The sequence below is a fragment of the Panthera leo genome, chromosome A1 (assembly GCF_018350215.1).
Source record: "Panthera leo isolate Ple1 chromosome A1, P.leo_Ple1_pat1.1, whole genome shotgun sequence".
NCBI classification, from domain to species: Eukaryota; Metazoa; Chordata; class Mammalia; order Carnivora; family Felidae; genus Panthera; species Panthera leo.
Genome location: NC_056679.1, coordinates 140,306,065 through 140,326,342, shown reverse-complemented (window position 1 = coordinate 140,326,342; position 20,278 = coordinate 140,306,065). Strand labels below are relative to the sequence as shown.

General features: G+C 44.8%; 1 protein-coding gene across 2 annotated transcripts in view; it reads right to left on the bottom strand.

Moving 5' to 3' along the window:
• Positions 1–2,382: 2,382 nt before the first annotated feature.
• Positions 2,383–20,278, bottom strand: part of SV2C (synaptic vesicle glycoprotein 2C) — a 160,914-nt gene continuing 143,018 nt past the window's right edge. The window contains exons 1-2 of one of the 2 annotated variants that reach the window (XR_006203432.1): positions 9,782–9,916; positions 2,633–2,719 (exon numbers count right to left, since the gene is read on the bottom strand). Coding sequence is in view for 1 of the 2 variants with exons in the window: in XM_042941399.1 (XP_042797333.1) it covers positions 2,536–2,719 (184 nt within the window). In the remaining variant the exon portion in view is untranslated. Of the gene's footprint in view, positions 2,720–9,781; positions 9,917–20,278 lie in introns of those variants that run through there. The other variant, XM_042941399.1, reaches the window with a different exon arrangement.

The window sequence follows — 20,278 nt, the reverse complement described above, 5'->3', positions numbered from 1 at the left end:
ACCCTAGAACAAGCCAGACAGGCCATGCCACATACTTCGTGAACAACTTGAGCTCTCTCAGAGAAAATCAAGGTGATGGGAACAATGCAAGGGAGGCAGAGAAAACTTGCATTTTCTCTGAAAGGTGGGAAAGGTGGTGACCAAGAAGGTTTGTGACCACAGACTGTCCAGGAGATTAGAATAGATCCCTCTTGGGCCACCTGGGAGGCTTGGATCAGGTGACGGGAAGGCCAAGAAGGGCCCTTCTGAAAGGGATGCGTGGTGTCAGGTCTCATGAAATGGGGGTTCTGCTAGTTTACCTCATTCAGACCCAACCAGCTATCATATAAAACTCTACACCTGCCGTGCTCTATAGCTTGGGAGATATTTTACACATTTAGGGATACAACAGACATTGAAGACATTTCTGGAAGTGAAGATAGTCCAGTAAGCAAAGTTCACTATCATGGAAGACTAGAGATAGTGACATCCATGCACATTTCTCTCTTTGGAATGGGTTGATGAAGATACACATCTTACTTTGGCAGTTGTTACTAAACATGCCGTATTCAACTAAAAAAGCCCTACTCAGGCCTCCACAATGGCTCCTTTTAAGAAGATAAATCAATGGGAAATGAATACATATGGAAGAAAAATATACAGGGTACCTTCCTGGGTTGACTGAATGCAATCTTTGTTCTACAATCATATTACAGAGGCAGAAGTGAGAGTCAGTTGTGTTTCTTTCCCTCCTTTGCTAGTATCAGTTGAAGAGATCTCATCCAGTCTTTATTGATTTTCCCTCTTCCTGCTACCTTTGCCATTTGGGGTTTGAGTTTTCCTGGTGTTTGGGGCCCTGAGCTGGTCTCCCCAGGGAACCAACCTCTTCCTGCCAGACTCCAACACCACACTGCCCTTTTTTACAGACCTGAATTACTCCGAGGTATGGTCGATTAATGGCTACATTAATGAAAGAAGCTTTTCAAGAGTCTGAACTCTGCTATCTGGAGCTCCAGGAGAACGATTAGGAAGGGGAATGATTAGGTAGACAGCCTTCAGGGTTAGGACCGTCTTTGAATGTAATGGCTACTGGAAACAAAGGCTCTCCCTTCCCGGCATGGGGAGTCCTGGGGCTGTGGCCTGCTAGAAATGCCATAAAAGGTAACAAGGATAACCCTTTAACAAGACGGAGTTAAAAAAAAGAAAAAAAAGAAAAGAATATTGTTTTAATATGGGATTTATTCCTGGCTGCTGGTCTCTGCTGTGAGTCTACCAGGAGGCTTCGGATTTCAAAGAAGATGGGTAAAAAGGACAAGCTTGGAGGAGGGGCAGCCCCGAGGGGTGAGAAGGTCACATAGCTGAGAGCCCGTGGGAATGTCCTGCGGACCTCTGTCTTCCAGGCCCAGGCAGATTCCAGCGGTGAAAGGAGCAGCCCCAGACCACCAGGAGATACTGCCCATGTCTGCAAGAGGGGGCCCCGTGGACTAAGCAGGCTGGGACTCCGCACAGAGCGGCGGCTGGGAACACACTGGCCAGCGGAAGCTCGAGGAAGAAGACCCACTTCTGTCCGTGCTGCCAGCTAGAAAGCCCACTGTCAACTGGGAGGCGGTAGTGGGGTGGGGGGTGGGCACTGTCCTTCAGAAAAGCGGTACATCATTTTGCATTTCCAAATGGCTCTAGGGGTGAATCTCTACAGTGGAGACAGTGTGAATAAATGGCAGAATCGGGCAGGCAGATCCAGTTTTGTAGAAAGTGGCTTTCTCTCTTTGCATATGCTATCTGGCAAAATACAGGGCAGCTGGGGCGAGGGCAAGGAGGAGATGGGGGTAAACAGAGGCAGAAGATCTGTCTCTGACCTCTGATTTTCTAACGTTCTGGACCATAATCACCCACAGTACTGCGGTTCCTTCTCCGTATATTTTTCAGGACTTCAACTGGGCAGAAATCCTGCTTGTGTAGTTAGTTCATTGAGATCTTTGCTGCTAACGGCATGGCCTTTATTTCTCTTGTCAGCAGAGTCACCTTCACTGTCATGCCTGAAAGAGCCCCACCCAGCTCCGTTTGGGGCCACATGGTTTTCTTTGAAAGGCCTTGCTAGAACAGCAAGAATTGCTGGGTGTCCTTTGCTAAGTAAACAGGAAATATCACTCTGATTGAAAAAAAAAAAAAAAAAGAATCCCTCTCCTCAGCACAAATGCAACAATATGCCAACTTCTATTTCCTGTGGATGTTAAATTAGAAGGAGGCTCTATTTCTTAGGGCAGCGAAGGCTTCTCACCCTTCAGTGATCAGAATCTCAGGGAGGCCTGGCTGACGAGGGCACTTAAAAAATGCTTCCACTGGTAGCATCCCAGTTAGGAAAGACAGCAATGCATGAACAAAACTGCAAAATCACATACAAGGGGCAGGAGGGTATGCAAATAAATTTTAGTGATGGCAAGGGTTAGTGTTCTGATATTTCACCACATTTTGGTGTCTGAAAAATCTGAAGCCTTGAGTTAGGAGTGTTGACACAGGGCAGGAGAAAGAAACGCAGGATGGATGGCTTTTTTCCCATTACATCAGGACCTGGGTTCGTGTGTCAGGCAGGCGCAACCCCACCAGTCCTCCACACACGAGCACAGTGGAGGCCAGCAGGATGGGGATTGATTTGGTGAAGCTGACCAGGGAGCCGAATATTAAGTTTCCAAGGACGGCCGCTGCTTTGCACAGTGCGTTCAAGAAGCCAAAGCCTGTTGCCCTGCAAGGGGAAGAGACACAAGACAAGGTTGACAAAGTGACTCCGCAGATGCAGCCTTAGACGCAAACAGCCTACGGGGGAGTGTTCGAGGGTCTCCACGAAGAGGTTTGTACATCATTAAGGCAAATGATCAAATGCTTGTTAGCACATCTGGAGGCAGGGAACCCCAGCTGTGGGCATTGTTCCTTCGGCGCGTGAGTTTCTCAGCACCATGAGTGATTCTTGTCTTGCCCATAGGTTCCAGTTTATCATGAACAGAAAGAAAAAGGAAATTGCAGGAAGAAAAGTCTCTTTTCTCTTCTTCCAGAGTTAAATTAAAATATAAGACCACATTTTCCTTAGATTCTTAACTCCCTACTTTCTCACAGCTTAATTAACGTGCAAGACTTTAAATAACTAAACCCATGGTATTTTTCAGAGACAATCAGGGATGACTGGGTTGTATTCCTCCCCTTTCTGGTGCCATAGAGGTAAACTGTCATGCTCACTTCACAAAGGTTTTGGTAGCAGGCAAACACTGAATACTGAGCTGGGTGGCCTGCCAGGGAGCTAATGGTACTTCCTCCTTCCTCATGAGACTTCCACGTGGGAAATCAAGTCCAGAAAAATATGACAGGGGACAATCAGATCGTAGGCCTAGAGACGATCTTTTCACTCTACTGGCATTTGAGATGGGCAGGTGGTATATAAATAAGACCACATCCCATTTCTTGACACATTCTTCAGAAAAGAAAAGACGTACTGTCTTTACGTGCATTGAATGGGATTTTACCGTGGACTTCTAGGTAGGAGACTTCATGTTGTTCACGAGGGGACTGACATCATGTGAGAATATGGATTTCCTCTGCCTTTATGCCAGTTCGGTTTTTTATGCCTCCCTGGGTACATGTGTGAATTGAAAGCAAATTGAATGCAAGATAATGGGTGGACACATTTTTCCCCCTCCAGAGGGAAGTGCATTTTCTACGCTGTAAAATGCAGCATCTGGTTCACATCTTTCTTTGATTTGTAAATGTGTACGCGTGGGCTTTCCTTCAGCCGGTCAGTCGTAACAACTACTCATCACTACTTGTGCTGTTCCTGGAGACATTTTCTACAACATGTAGATGTTTGTTGTGGTTATTAGCTAACTGACCCCCTTCCCGCACCATAGAGAGGAATAAGAACTCCTGTAGGAAGCGAGCCTGGGAGTTCGTGCAGGGGCCAGTGAGTCCAGTGGTCAGAAGAGACCGGAAAGGGGGCAGCAAACACCAATCCTCTTTTTGGCCAAAACACCTAGAAAGTAGAGTACTTGGACCTCTGCAGTGTGGCAAAGTTGCCACCTGTTTGCAGTGTGGAAGGGGTGTAACAGAATCTCTGATAGTAAAACAGGAACTTCTTGAGAAGAGAGTAGGCTAATTTTACATTCTTCTTTTTGCTTTGTTTTTAAACAGAGACTAGTAGTAGTAACAATGACTAGAAAGATAAGATTTAATGTGCTGATAACTATTTTCAAATGAAATTGCAGGAAGCTGCAGGTTGGGTACCACAGAGGACCTAAGTAGGACCACATCATCATCTGCTGCCTTCTTCACCTCCATGGAGATGCTACAAGGCTGAACTCCTTTTTTTTTTTTTTTTTTTAAATACTTTCTTGAGTTTTAGGTTTTCAAAAAAAATTTCAAAAAATTGAGTGAAAAGCAAAGACAGTTCCCATATATCCCCCTCACCCCGCACTGCCATTATTAACATCTTAGTGTGATACATATGTTCACAATTGATGAACCGATATTAATACACTATTATTTAGTCCTTAATTTAGGTCAGGGTTCATTCTGTGTTTTATATTCTGTGGGCTTTGACAAATGTATCATGGCACATATCCACCATTACAGTATCATACAGAGTAATAGTTTCACTGCTCTAAAAAAATCCCCTGTGCTCCCCTTATTCACCCCTTCTTTTTTGCCAATAACCTCTGGCAACCACTGATCTTTTTACGGTTTCCATAATTTTGCCTTTTCCTGAATGTCATATAGTTGGAACCCTACAGTAGGTAGCCTTTCAGATTGGCCTCTTTCACTTAAAAAAAAAAAGTCCTTTTTTGAGAGAGAGAGAGTGCCAGATGGGGGGGCGGGGGGGAGGGTGCGGCAGAGAGAGGGGGAGACAGAAGATCTGAAGCTGACTCTACACTGACAGCAGAAAGCCCCATGTGGGGCTTGAACTCACATATCAAACCAACCATGAGATCATGACCTGAGCCAAAGTAAAATGCTTAACCGACTGAACCACCCAGGCTCCCCTCTTTCACTTTTTTTAAAACCACATTTTAGTTTCTAGATTCTAGAGTCATAAATTAGCAAATATATCTCACAGCAGTAAGATAAACTGTATCATTCTGCGAAAAATGGCTAGTGTGTATGTTGATGATAAGAGGAAAAGTTTCTTCCGTAGGAAGAATTCTCTCGATGCTGAACCTACAGAGGGACCCAAGCAGAAATTACAGCTGGGTTAAAATAACTGTATTTTCCCAAGCTGTCACTCAGAACAGGGTATAAAATATGAGCATCTCTCTCCTTATGTTATGGACACTGGAGCAGAGGAATGGACAACTTCCTGAGATTTCTGGACAGCACTAAGAGACATACACCAGGAGAATCTGGTATCAGAAGCTTCTAAAACAAAAACAATGATCAGATCTTTATATCCTGACTCTCCATTTTCCTTTACTACGCTGAGGCAGTTCTGCACATGAAAATCTGGTATGGATAAAAGCACACAGCTTCCTTAAATTAGCATTGGGATTTGAGAAAATGTGACCATCCTTTCCTTGGATAAGTAAATTCTTTCTTCAAATACTTGCGAGCAGAAGGGTATGATTTCCCATGCATCGGACACACAGCTGTCTTACAAAAATCATTCTCAAAGTAGCTCTCCTTTGCGGGTTATCTGTTTATAAAGTAACTAACCTTTTAGTTCATTCATTCCCTTGGTCTTATTAAAGGAATGCCATTAACTCCTACAGACACACAAAGTACAAGTCACCTCGTGCTCATTAAGTCCTTGGAGGGTGGAGAGAGAGCTCAGAGTCTGCAAAGGCTGGAATTCACTGGCTGACTTCTCAGCAGCAGGACAAACTAATGAATTTTTTTTTTCAGACCAAAGATGTTCTGTGCCTTCTTGTATCCAACAGGTACCAAGGAGAAAGAATGAAATGATCTACTATCTTTCTATAAACTCCATCCCTTGTTCCCCTACCTCTCCAGACAGAATCCTTTGTTTTCACTTCTTGCTCAACCTACTTAAATCTTTTAAGTGGAAATTCTTTTCCCAAACAGCAGTCCTGTTCCACATTTTATCCAGGTGGCTTTGTCCCTGCCCCATTAACTCCTCCTGTCTGAGAACCCCAGTGCTAGTGCAGGGACCTGGCTCACCGCAGCCCTCGGGCTCAGCTGATGGCGGATGTGGCCGCCAGGCCTTCCTCACTGCAGCCGGACTGTGCTTTCTCCAGGGCCTTCACCATGTTGTAGGGGCCGGTTCATTTATACCATTTCCAGCTTTGGTTAGAGGCTGGGAAAAGGAATCTGGTGGCACCATTCCGGAAAGTGAGGATAGTTTTGCCCTCACATTCAGCCTCTTTCTTATTTGGTTTTTCTGACTTCAGTGCAGGGTCAGAGGGGGGTTTTATGGGGCTCCTGGGAAGAAGCAGGGGATGCTGACTAGTAGTGGCATTTAGGCAATGCCCAGCACGTAGTAGGCGCCATGCCAGCGTTAGCCATTTTAAACACTGACTAAAGCATCTGCCCCGTTGACTGCTGAAGTCAGGAAAACAAATTAGGGGTGCCTGGCCGGCTCAGTCAGGACAACATGAGACACTTGATTTCAGGGTTGTGAGTTCAAGCCCCACGTTGGGTGTGGAGCCTACTTAAAAAAATTAATGGGAAAAAAGGGAAAACCAATTAAATGCTCATTTTGAAAAGCCTGCAATGGCACAGATCCAGACTTAGCTCAGGGGATGTACCTGTTAAGGGGTAAAATGTAAGCATTCTCTTTGCTTAGTCTAAACTTTTGGGGAAAACTGTTTTTGGGTAACTCAGTCAAATCAGTGGTAGAAGTTAGAAAAGGAATACTAAGGACTCAGCAAGGGACATTTTGGAACGTATAGGCAGTCCTTAAATCAGTATTACAGTAGTCCCTTCTCATTTGCAGGGGGGATGCTCCAACGAAACCCCCAGGGGATGCTTAAAACTACAGAGAGTACCACACTCTATATACATATTTTTGCTATACATACTTACCTAAGATAAAGTTTAATTTATAAATTAGGCACAGTAAGATCAACCATAACTAAAAGGAAAGTGGAACAATTATAACAATATACTGTCATAAAAGTTATGTGAATGTGGTCTCTCAAAATATTGTACTGTACTCACTCTTCTTTTTTTTCTTAAGATTTTATTTTCTTAGTTTTATTTTTTAAAAATGTTTATTTAATTATTTTGAGAGAGAGAGAGAGAGAAAGAAAGAGTATCAGCGGGAGAGGGGCAGAGAGAGAGAAGAGAGAGAATCCCAAGCAGGCTCCATGCTGTTAGCACAGAGTCCAACACAGGGCTTGATCCCACGAACCGTGAGATCGTGACCTGAACCGAAACGAAGAGTCAGACGCTTGAGTGACTGAGCCATTCAGGTGCCCCTCAAGATTTTATTTTTAAGTAATCTCTACACCCAGTGTGGGGCTTGAACCCACAACCCTGAGATCAAGAGTAGTATGCTCTACTGACTGAGCCAGCCAGGCACCCCTATACTTATTCCTCTTATTGTGATGACGTGCGATGAGGTGAATGACATAGGCACCATGACATGCCATTAGGCTACTGCTGGCCTTCTGGCACTGCGTCAGGAGGAGGCTCATCTGCTTTCAGACCTGAGTTGACACGAGTCACCCACCAAAACCACATAAAGGGAAACCTCGGATAATGGGGACTACTGTACATTGGGATCTAAAGATTCATCCAAAAGTTGGCTCTTTAAAGCACAAAATGAATTTCATTTTTTCTCACGGAAATGTTACAAACGATGGCAAGTTTCCCGGATTAACCTAAAAGAGCAATTTCACCACTGAATCCATCTGAGCTACTGAACTGCAAGGCTAGGAGCACTAGAAACCCCAAAATGGTCCTTAACATGGTCCTAAATTACACATCCTTCTATGCATTTATTCATTTAACAAGCATTTATTAAGCATTATATGCCAAGTACTACACTTGGGACCCAAAAATTACTAAGATAAAGTCCTCTTTCGCATTAAGATGGATGCCAAAAGATCATGAAAACACAACATGCTAAACTCAGTAACACAGATAGCCACAGGGTACTATGGGGGTGCAGAGGGCAGGAGGCGATCTCAGGCTGGGGATGGGTCTCTCTTCCTCTTCCTCTGCCCCTCCCCTGCTCCCCTTCAAGCTCTCATTCTCTCTCAAAATAAACATTAAAAAAAAAAAAAAAAACCACAGTGATGTGGCAATACCAATGCCTAGGGCCACACCCACAGAAGTTCTGACTTTGTTGCTCTACTGGAAGCCCAGGCATTGATATTTTTTATGTCCTGTGTGAATCTAAGGTGTATCCTGGGCTGAGAACCCTGCAATTCTTCCAGAGAAAACTGCATGTTTGAATTGATTGGATTTCTTTCATTTTTTTAAAAATTTTTTAATGTTTGTATTCATTTTTGAGACAGAGAGAGACAGAGCATGAGCAGGGGAGGGGCAGAGAGAGAGGGAGACACAGAATCTGAAGCAGGCTCCAGGCTCTGAGCTGTCAGCACAGAGCCCGATGCAGGGCTCGAACTCACGGAGTGTGAGATCATGACCTGAGCTGAAGTCGGAGGCTTAACCGACTGAGCCACCCAGGCGCCCCAAATTGATTGGATTTCTTATGATATACCAAAGGAAATTAGAAAAGCAAAATATCTACGTGCCCCCCCCTCCAAAAAATGGTTTTCATTTCTGAATTCCTTTCAGGGTGCTTCCATATTTTTCATATTTTCATTTCCATATTTTCATATCCATATCTTTACCAATCACAGGATTTATACAATTTTGCTTTCTGTTCTTCCCCCCCAAAATTAATAAAACCATCCCACGTTGTTTATGTTTTGTTTAAAATGAAGTGATTTGGCATATAACCATTGTTTCTGTAACCATACCACTGGATAATTGGGAGCTTTCCAAACTAGGGGAACACGAATGATATTGCAATGAACACCTTCACAAGCAAGGGCTGGATGTGTTCATTAGGAACTATCAGGCAGTGTAACACAGGCAGGGGAAACGTTTATGAGACCGTGTGTGTGGGGGTGGGATAAGAGGGAGACTATGGCCCACAGGACGGGATTCCAAGGCAAAGGTTTCATCCAACCTCTTTTCTTCTCCCTCCCTGCTCCTGTTCTCTTATTTACTCTGCTTTTCACAGCTCATTTCCCCCAGAGGCGATCTGTTTCTCATCTAACCTGAATCGTTTCTTTCTCTTCCAACTTTTATGCAGCTGCTGTTCAAGCAGGATTCTGGGCGGTCATGGAGGCTCTCTCTGCTGAACAAGGTCCCCCCAACCGCTCCCCCCCCCCCCCCCCCAAGGACTGAGTTGTACCAATCTCAAAGTTCTGTGTCTGGATTCAGCCTGATCTTTGGGGCAGGACTGTGGAGTCTTTCCATTCATTCATTGCTTAACCCCTCTAGGATACTTGTGGAAAGAACGAAGGAATTTCCCCACATCTTAAAAATATGTTGGAAGTAGATTTCTGTGAAGGGCATTCTAATGGGCATTGGTCAGGCCATGTTTACTGATGCCAGACTATAATCTTTGCTTGTATAGAGGAAATAACCCTAATTTCACATTCTAAAATCAGAAAAGGCTGAATTCAATTACTTTCTGATCTTCAACAAAGAGAAAGTGTGTCTCATCCAGGTAAGTCGTGGGTGTGTGTGTGTATGGTCTTTGTGTGTCCTCCCTAACCTGGGAGGATGGCATCCTGTAGCACTGCAAGCAGGCCTTGCCTTAGTCACATACAAGTGGAGAAGGACTTACCTATGGTTTGTGAGCCAAGAGGAATCCCTGGGCCCAAAGTAGCCCTCCCATCCCCACCGCCATCAAGGGTCTTCCTACAGCTTGTGCTGTTGATATGCAAATATTCACAGATGGGCAATAATGGGAGTCTTTGTGAGTCACCACGTATCTGATGAAGCTACTAGGTGAGTGCCTGGGCCAGGATGGATAATAATGGAGTGAAAGACAGCACTGGGAGGGAATTCAGAGTTCATCTAAGGCCAGGATTCCTGAAAATGACTGTATTTCCCAGTTACCAGGTGAGCTTCTTAGAAGCCAATTCCCAGGGGTGGTTGGGTGGCTCACTCCATTTAACATCCAACCAACTTCGGCTCAGGTCATGATCTCACAGTGGACCCTGGGTTCCAGTGCTGCATTGGGCTCTGTGCTGACAGCTCGGAGCCTGGAGCATGCTTCCAATTCTTCTGTGTCTCCCTCTCTCTCTGCCCCTGCCCTGCTTGCTTTCTCTCTCTCAAAAATAAATAAACAATAAAACATTAAAAAAAAAAAGGAAGCCAGTTCTCAGAGGTTCCCCCCCCCCCCCCCCCCCACCAAAACCTGCTGGGAGAGATGTAGGTATGTCTGTCCTGGGAGCAGCACTGCAGGGTCACACAGCTGGGTTTGAGCCCCAGGGACCCAGGGCAAGTTACTTGCCCTCTTTGTGCATCATTTTCCTAATCAGAAAATGGAGTAAGACTCCTTACCTTGTAAGCTTGGAGTGAGGATTACATAAGGTTAAATAGATGACCTAAATCCTCAGCACAGAGCCTGACTCACCTCCATTTTTCAGGTGAGGAAACCAAGCCCCAGAAAGGCTAAAGGACTGATCTAAGTTACCTTGTATTTTCTGGCAGCACCAGGCATCCTTGGCGCTGTTGGTGGAGGAAGGGGAAGAGAAGAGGAGGAGGGTTTCCAGTAGGCAGGGTGTGGGCAAGGGGGAGCTGGCAGCTGAAGGACTGGGAGGTCACAGTCTCTGACAGCAGAGGTGGAAAGGGAAGAGGAGTACTACCTCCCTTACAACAGGTCTAAGCAGCTCACCTAGATGGGGCTTGGCGGTGCTAGATCCCACATGGGCAGGAAACCCACAGCCCGTAACAGCTGGATTTTAATTTTTTTTTAAGGTTTGTTTACTCAGAGAGAGATTGAGAGAGATTGCGTGCATGCACGCAAATGGGGAGGGGCAGAGAGAGAGAGGGATAGAGAGAATCCCAAGCAGGCTCCATGCTCAGCACAGAGCCCCTCATGGGGGACTATCTCACAAACCTTGAGATCATGGCCTGAGCTGAAATTAAGAGCCTGACGTTTAACCAATGGAGTCACCCAGGCGCTCCAACCAGCTGAATTTTCAAAAGCACCCCCTTCACTTCCCTTCTTCCCATTCACCTAGAGCTATGCTAATAAGTAAGGAAAACAAAGTTCATCCCTGAAGGAGCTCACATTCTAGTGGGTAACAGATAGTAAACAAACATCCACCTTAACATCGTATGATCAGGGTGGTAACTTGCTTTAAAAGTACTTCAGTATAAAGAGAAATTGCTCTATACTCTAGAATTTGAAACATGTTAATCAGGAATCAACAGGCTAGAGAAAGTTATTTAGGGCTTTACACATCATTTTAGAAATGTGCAGAAGAAAAGTCTGTTAATGAACAAAGAGACAATTTCTCATTGGTGATATGAGTGGTTGATATGCAGTTGACTGGAAAGAAAGTTCTGCCCTCAGCACCATGGATGAACAAGTATCCTGTAAGCCCAGCCACCTAAAACTGGTGGAATGGTACCGTTAGCTGAGACCCCAGATTCTAGAGCCACTGGCCCTGCACTCTGAGACTTAAAGTCCTGACCAGCTCTAAGTCTGATGGCCCCGCCATCAGCATATCTTGATGTTCCCATAGCCCTTGCGTGTAAGGCTTGTTCAGTACCCAAGGGCAGAGAGATGGACTTCCCCGGAGTCCAGAACAGGCTGCATGACTGTTTCTGTGCCCATGTGCACATTTGCTAGGATTTGCTGCCATCATAACAGACTACCTGGGGAGGAGGTGGTGGGTGAAGCGTACTTCCCACCCCCTCACACTCCACTTCTAACTGCCGGAGACAGAAAGGGTCTGACATTGGCTGAATGGCCAAAAAGACTCAGGTCACATAAAATATAAACATGTATAATACAATGAAAAGGCCTACAAAGAATAATAAGGCACGGTGAACGGACACAGATGGAGTGTAGATTGGTTAGAAACGATAGTTGAATGAAAGAATACTTCATCTCAAAATCTTCAAAAAAAAAAAAAATCAGTATGGTCTTTATCTTCAGAGCCACAGATGTAGAACGTCCTCATTTTGTATCTCAAACAAATAAGGCACAGTTATGCTGAGTGGTCTCGTTGAGGTCGCACAGCTGGTCAGTAAAAGATCCAGGATTAAAGACCTTCAGGATAGAGCATGGAGACCGAATGGGGAACTTCTCTGCCTAAACAGTAACAGCCCTCAGGGGAGGGGCTTAGTTTGGTTAATGCTGGGCAGATGCCTTGGTTTCAGCTCATGGAGGAAAAGGACCATCCCGCAGTGTTGGGTGACAGCAGCAGCTGACCAGGACAAGCAGGGAATAGCAGGTGGAATCAATCAGGGTTTACTTTCAAATGCTTTCTGAGGTCATGTCTGAAACTGCATGTGTAAGGGGGGAGGAAGAAGGAGGCCAGTGGCCAGAGAAAGGCCGAGGAGCATGCTGCTGGGTGAATACCCACGAGACAGGCCTGCTGGGCTGAGGGATTCTGTGTGGAGGCCAAGCAGGGACAGCTTTGGTTTCATCACTTAACAAAGCGGGACTTCCTTGCCCTGAGCTCCATGGAGAAGGGGTAAATATGGCCACTGGGCCATAAGGACACAGGAAGCGTCAGCAGTGGAGCTTTGCCACACCCACAGTGTGGCAGCAGGAAGTCACGCCTGGACCCAGAATGACAGGGAAGGCCGGAACTGAGAACGAAAATGAGGCAGCTGATCCTCTTACATCAGGTGGGCTATGTTTAGGATTTTCAGGGGGGTTTTAAACCTTGACCAAGGAGGGGAGAAAAAGAAGGGAAGAAAAGAATGGGATTAATGAACACTAGATCAATCAAGGTCAACCTATCATTACATATTGTTTACTCTTTGAAGATTCAAAGAGATGAGGGAAAAGTTACTATTTTTTTCATAGTTATAAGAGAGAGGGCGGGACTCCAACCAGCCTTGACTGAACCCAGTAAATGGAACATGTCTTGTGTTGGCATCTCCCAGTCCAAGGAAGACTGAGATGATTTAGATGGTGGCAGCACCTCGGTGTGGAGAGATGATGGAAAAAAGGAAGCTCCCCTGGACCAATGTGGTTCAGTGGGTGGGCTCCCGTTTAGATTTCTGACAAGCTGGGAAAATCTGTTCTTTTTCTGGTACACTGTTGTAGTCATATTTCCCATCTGTTAGAAGAGTCTCACATCAGTTGCCCATTGTTTACAGTACATATAATAGGCTCCCTGCTTATTTCTGACACAGGACAGAGGCTGATGTTGTATAGGGATGATTAGAAATTGTCCAAATACCATACAATGACTTGTATATTCAATAATGCTCAAACTTCAAAGATCTATCATTTTGCTCTGCTCTTCGTTTCTTCCCTGGTAATGCTTCTCAAAGCTATCCTGTCTTCCCAGCCTCACTATCTGTCAAGCTAGAACTACTTGCTTTTTCTATTGTCCCAACCCCCCATCGATCCCAGCAGAACTGCAAGTACTGCTCTCTGCTTCTCAAGGCCATGCGTCAGAATTCAGAAATTCAGAGTTGGAAGAAGAAGTGCACCACACGGACCACAGAGTCCCAGTCACTGTGGTAGGTCCTAAGGGGCACTGTGCAGCTGGCCTCGACAAGGATCCCCAGCTGTTACTCTAGAGTTGGGATGAAGGTAGAGGATCGAGTGGAGGTGGTTGGTCACAGCTGAGTGCATGAACAGAGAGGCACCTCCCTCCCCCAAATTTCACTGTAGTTCTGCCACCCCACCTCCACTTGGGCTAGTTCTGGCCTTGGGCAAGAGGCAGCTCCAATGAACATTACTGAGGGTCAGCTGCAAGCTAGTATTGTCCTGTTGTGCTAAGTGTAGAGTTTACAGAGATTTCTGACTTACAAAGCCCTTCCTCATTTTTGCAGATGACGATGCCTCCTAATTACTCTGACCACTTGTTGACAGGCTGGGTTTTTTTTTTTTTGTCGTCTACTCTCCTGGCCCGAGTTTCTGGCCTGTTGAACCCTTCCTTGTCTCCTAGCCGGGTACACTAAACTTGCTGCCTATGCCGTTACCTGCTATGGTAACTCTGGATCTCCTTACCCTGATGGGTTTACCACGGGACTAGACCCTTTGCCTTCTCAGACACATTATTCTCCTGTAGGCCTCTGTTTTTTGTTTCCTTTGACTTGAACTACCGCTCCCCGCTCCCCCGCCCCCAGCCTTTCTAACCCTACTGCCTGATCTCCACATATGGTCACCAGCCCAACTGCCAGGAGAGTTATGCCACAAGAGTGCAGAAGAACAAAGGGATGGTTGGTTGTCTTCAAACATGCACATGTGTACACGTGTTGATTGTCCCTAAGGTCCTCCCGTCTTTACAGGTGGGGCCATTTATCTCCCACCTGCAGATTCAGCCCTGTCTGGGGTACAGAAGTCAGCTAAACCTCAAGACTGTGTCAAACCTGGGGCTGCCTCAGGATCACCTGTTGCTGTGGATGGGAGTCTGGCTACTGGGCTTTTGCCTTGATACAGGTGAGGAGGCCCCAATCTTCACCTCCATGCCAGTAATTTAGTAGCTGCCATAACTCCAATTCTAGTAACAAATTCCCTAATCTATTTGGTCCATGACCAGCATCTATCATACCTGATCACTCCCTCCTCTGGAACCATTTTCTTCACTTGGCTCCCGGGACCTACCTAATGTCTTTTCCTTTTACCTCACTCACTCAGTCTCCATCTCCCTTCCTGACTTCTCCTTATCAGCTTGACCTTTGGATTCTCTCATGTCTCTGGCCTGAGTTCTCAGAATTCCCCTCTTCTCTATCTACAAGTCGTCCTTTGGTGGTGTCATCTGACATCATGACTTTAAATTTCATCTATACACTGTAAGGACTCACCTTTTTACCTCCCACCTAGTCCTCTCCCCTGAACTCTGGCCTCATACATGGAACTGCCTAGCCAACGTCTCCACTTGGATATTTAATAGCATCTCAAACCTAACATGAACAAAACTGAGCTCCTGATTCTTTCTCCTTAACCTTCCCCTCACACAATCTTTCCTATGTAAACAAAGGCAATTCCAGGCTTTCAGTGGCTCTAATCAAAAGCCTGGAAGTCATTCTGAGTATCTTTTCCCCCAACAACTCATTCCCATACCTCACCATCCAAACTTTCAGTAATGCCTCTGGTCTGCAACATATTTTCAGAATCCAACCAACTTCTTTTTATTTTTTTAATTTTTTTAATGTTTATTTTTGAGAGAGAGAGAGAAAGAGAGAGGCAGACAGAGAAGGGCAGAGAGAGACAGACACAGAATCCGAAGCAGGCTCCAGGCTCTGAGATGTCAGCACAAAGCCTGGTGCAGGGCTCGAACTCACAAACTGTGAGATCGTGACCTGAGCTGAAGTTGGATGTTTAACCGACTAAGTCACCCAGGTGCCCCTGGAATCTAACCAGTTCTTACCCTGTCCACTGGCACTATTGCATCTTGCCACAATAATTGCAGTGCACTCCCAATTGGTCTCTTTGATTCCACCCCAGATCCTTTATAATGTATTTTAAACACAAAGGCCAGTTCTCCTTGAAAACATCCTTGAGATCATGTCACTACTCTGCTCAAAATCCTCCAATGGATTTTCATGTCTCTCAGCATGAAGACCAAAGCCTTTTGTGTCCACTCTGACCTACTGCCTCTTGCAGTCCACCTTGCTTATGCTGCTCCAGGGTAAAAAGCTTCTTTACCTTTCCTGCTAGTGGTCTCGCACTTACACCCTTGGACCTTTGCACTCACTGTTGCCTCTGCTGTGAATGTTCTCTTTGAAGTATCTTCCTGCATTTTTGCTTAAATGTCATTTTTTATAGTCGCATATTCTTAGACCATCGTATTAATAGTCATCCCCTGGCCCCAGTGCCCTCTATGCCGTAATGTAACTTTATTTTCCTTCTACTTAGGACCATTTGATATATCTACTTTGCTTATCTAATTGTTTCTTGACTGTCTTTCCCCAACTAGAATATAAGCTCCATCAAGCCAGGGGTTTTGGTCTGTTTTGTTCACTGCCGTATCTCAAGAACCAGAATAATTCCTGCCACGTGATACATATTCCAAAACCATCTGTTTAACGAATTAGTGAAAGAACACTCTATCCCCAGCTCAGGTGTCTTTCTGGCATCCAAACATAGTAATTCAAATGCCTATCAGACAATGTCAGGTTGACACGAAAACCCAACATATCCAAAATGGTGCTCATTATCTTCCCGATGCCAGCCCAAACCTATTCTCCCTTCTGTGTCCCAATCTCAAAATGCCCGTCACCATCCACTCGACTGCACAGGCAGAAATTGGAATCATCTTTGACAACCTCTTTCCACATCCCACCATCTAACCCACCACGAAATTTTGTTTATTGTATCTCTAAGTTTCTGTGAACATGTTGAATATTGATTTCTCTCCTTTTCTACCCACATTTTCTAGTTCACATCACTATTTTCAGTGTCCTAACCAGTCCTCCTGCTGCCTTTCTGGCCACTGGAGTAAACTCTCTAGCTCTTGTCTGATCTTGTCCCTCTTCCCAAAACACTTCAAGGGCTCCCCATCACCCACAGGATAATGCAATTTATAAGATCCTTCATGATCTGTTACTTACCTACTTCTGTTAACTTTTGCTTCCAGAACTTTTCAGATAGTATTTTGTGTGTCGTCTGCAATGTTCTTTTTCTATCTCTTTGCCTGGCTATCACTTACTATATTTCAGGTCTTAGCTCAGATGTCACTTCTCAGGAAGTGACAGGAAGACCTCTTCTCTGCTTTCACAGCACCGTCTACTTGCCTCACAACAACTCTGACCTGACTCTACTGTACCTGATGTTCACTTTTACATAAGCTCTGTGGGAGTTGACCCCAAATAGTGTGTTCAGTGTTGTATCACAGGCACTCAAAAAAGAAAGTAGTTGAGTAAATGAATAATATTAAAATTCATATGGAGATGGAATAGTCATACTTTCATGAGTATTCCCACTAACTACAGCTAAAAAATACTGGCTACTATAAAGCAAACATAAGACTGAAAGACAGAAGGAAAAAGCAGAGTAGCTAGGGAACTTGAGAGGTGTGAGTACCCTGCATTATAAAAATTTATTTCTATTTATTTATTCATTTTTGCTGCATTGGTCTCAGACTCGGAACCAAAGAACATGGCGGTGTGGAAATACCACTACCTACAGATTATTTTAAAAGCCTCAACAAACTCTGCTCTCTCGTGCCCAACGAGGAGCAGCCTAGAAAGGTAGAATATGTTTAGATAATACTCTTTCTTTTCCAAACGAATACCAGGAAAATTGTTGCCCTAACTGCCAGGCATACAAGCAAATGCCAAGGAGAGACCCTTCCACCTTCACAAAACGGTGATGAGGTGCCTCGATATTGCCTCTGAAGTGGTATCAGGGAAGGCTAAGTAGAGAACTGGGACTCTTGCTGGCCAGTAATGAGCTCCTTCCCTTCTCCCTTCTTCCCCTCCATGGTATCATGATCATGAGGGGAGACTGGACTCCCACTGGGGGACAGCAGTAACGAGGACACCCCCTCTTGGTTGTTTGTTAATAGAGGCTGAGTGGGGACATTGGACATCTACCTTCACCTGGCAATAATGAGGTAGCATACCCTTCTCTCCTCCCAGAGAGTTCTAGAAATTAATGGGTTACAAGAGATTTAAAGTATAAGAAAACATGAAAATGACTGCTTTCAACTGAATATCAGTCATCCTAAGAACAATTGGGAAGATCTCAAACAAAATGAGGAAAGATAATTAAGAGATGCCAATACTGAGATGACAGATATTAGCATTATCTGATAAAGATTTTAAAGCAGTCATGATGATAATGCTCCACTGAACAATTATCAACACACTTGAAAAATAAAGAATATAGGAAACATCATGACAAATAGAAAAAAAATGCCTAGTGACTGGGTTCCACAGCAGAATGGAGGAGTCAGCGGAAAGAATCAGTGAACTGGAAGAGAAAACACTGGAAAGTATCCAATCAGAAAAACAGAGCAAATAGACTAAAAACAAATCACCTGAGCATCAAGGACCTGTGGGACTGTAACAAAAGATCTTATATTTATGTCACTGGAGTTTAGGCAGAAGAAGAGAAAACATATTCAAATATATAATGGCTGAAAACCTGACAAATTTGCCAAGAGACACAAACCTACAGATTCAAGAAGCTGCATGAACCTCAAACATGGTAACCCAAAGAAGTCCACACCAAGACGAAGTCTTGAGAGCAGTCAGAGGAAACAACACCTCACCTATAGGAAAAAATTCCTCCCTCTAAAAATGTTGTGCCTGGTTTTAGAATTCCCATAACAGTCTCTGAGCACTAATTCCACCCTCACCTACTCTGGGTAACATTGAGTTGTATCAGTCTTTAAAATCTCAACATTCAGGGCACCTGGGTGGCTCAGTCAGTGAAGCATCTGACTTCAGCTCAGATCATGATCTTGTTTGTAGGTTCGAACTCTGTGTCGGGCTCTGTGTTGACAGCTCAGAGCCTGGAGCCTGCTTCAGATTCTGTGTCTCCCTCTCTCTCTCTACCCCTCCCCTGCCCACGCTCTGTCCCTTCTTGCCTCTCAAAAAATGACTAGACATTAAAAAAAATAAAAACAATAAAATCTCAGTTTTTCCACATAATAACAGAAAGCTACAGGTCATCTCTGCTTTATTTTAAGGGGTTCCTAGATAGCTTCTGGATGGGGGCTGGTCTCTGGAAATAACCAACCATATGAATAGACAGTTGAAAAATTTAGCCCCCCACCCCACCCCAAACTTCTAGGTAAGGGAGGAGCTGAAGATGAAATTAAGTCACCAATGACCAATGATTTAATCAGTCATGCCTCCATAATGAAACCTCTATAAATCCAGAGAGCTTCCAGACTGGTGAAAGCATTCACATGGAAGCCGGGTGGTGTAAGTTAACTAATTCCATGGGAACAGAGGCTCCTGCACTTGGGACTCTTCCTTACCTCACCCAAGTACTTTATATAGTAAAGTATCAAATGTGTTCAGGGTTGTGGAAATTCATCAATTTGTAGTTGGCCGGGCAGAAGTGTGAGTTGCCTGGGCACCCCATTTGCAGCTGGCATCTGAAATAGGGGCAGTCTCATGACACTGAGCCCTTTAACTTGTAGGATCTGATGCTAACTCCACGTGGTGTCAAGATTGGAGAACTGGCTGGTGTTGGAAAAGACACCATATATTTGGTGTCAGAGAGTGTCACAGAATGAATATACTAAAATGTTTCCCTAAGCTTCTATTTCAAAAAATGGATCCCCTCACATCTCCATCAACAAACTGGATCTTACACAGACTCCACTAAAATGACTCAATGGGGATGCACTACCAGCCCAGAGTTTTCTACAAGTCTGTGTCTTTGTGAGGGTCCTTCCACTCCTTTCTCTGCCCCTGATTGTATTATGCACCGTTACTGTCCATTATCTTTCTAACCTGAGGGGAAAGCTGAAATGTCATCAAGTATCTGTTTAAGACTGCAATCATTATGTCATGTTTACTTTTGATGCTGAGGTTTTAAAAATAGAAGAATCATAGTGACACTTACACAGGAGGAAGGTGTGGTCTAAGAAATATATGGGGGTCTCTGTCCAGGTTTCTAGCTGCTAAAACTTGAGTGACAGGCATGCCTTCGGTTATTCATAATGCAGCCCTCTCATCATGCCTGAGCTTATTATGCTAAGGAGGTGACTTAGGGTGGGGCCCCTAGAAAGCGACCAGATGGGGCTGATCTAGAAAGAGCAAGTGATTAGAGGGTTGGAACTGGGAAGGGGTGGGCTAGAGATTAGGCTCTATAAAAATCCTGAACCACAAGATGCTGACATTCCAAGTTGGTCAACACTGGAAGAACTGGGAGGGTCGTGGCAGCTGGAGAAGCAGAAGCTTCCGGGCCCTTCCCTCATACCCCGCCCTATGCATCTTTTCCATCTGGCTCTTCCTGAATTGCATCTTTTTATAAAATTGGTAAATGTAAGTAAATGTTCCCTTCAGTTCTGCGAGCCATTCAAATTCTCAAACCCAAGGAAGGGGTTGTGAGAACTCCAATTTATAGCCAGTAGGTCAGAAGTGCAGGTGATAACCTGACTTGTGTTTGGCGTCTGAAATGGGGGCAGTCTTGTGGGAACGGAGACCCTAGCCTGTAGGATCTGAGGCTATTTCCAGA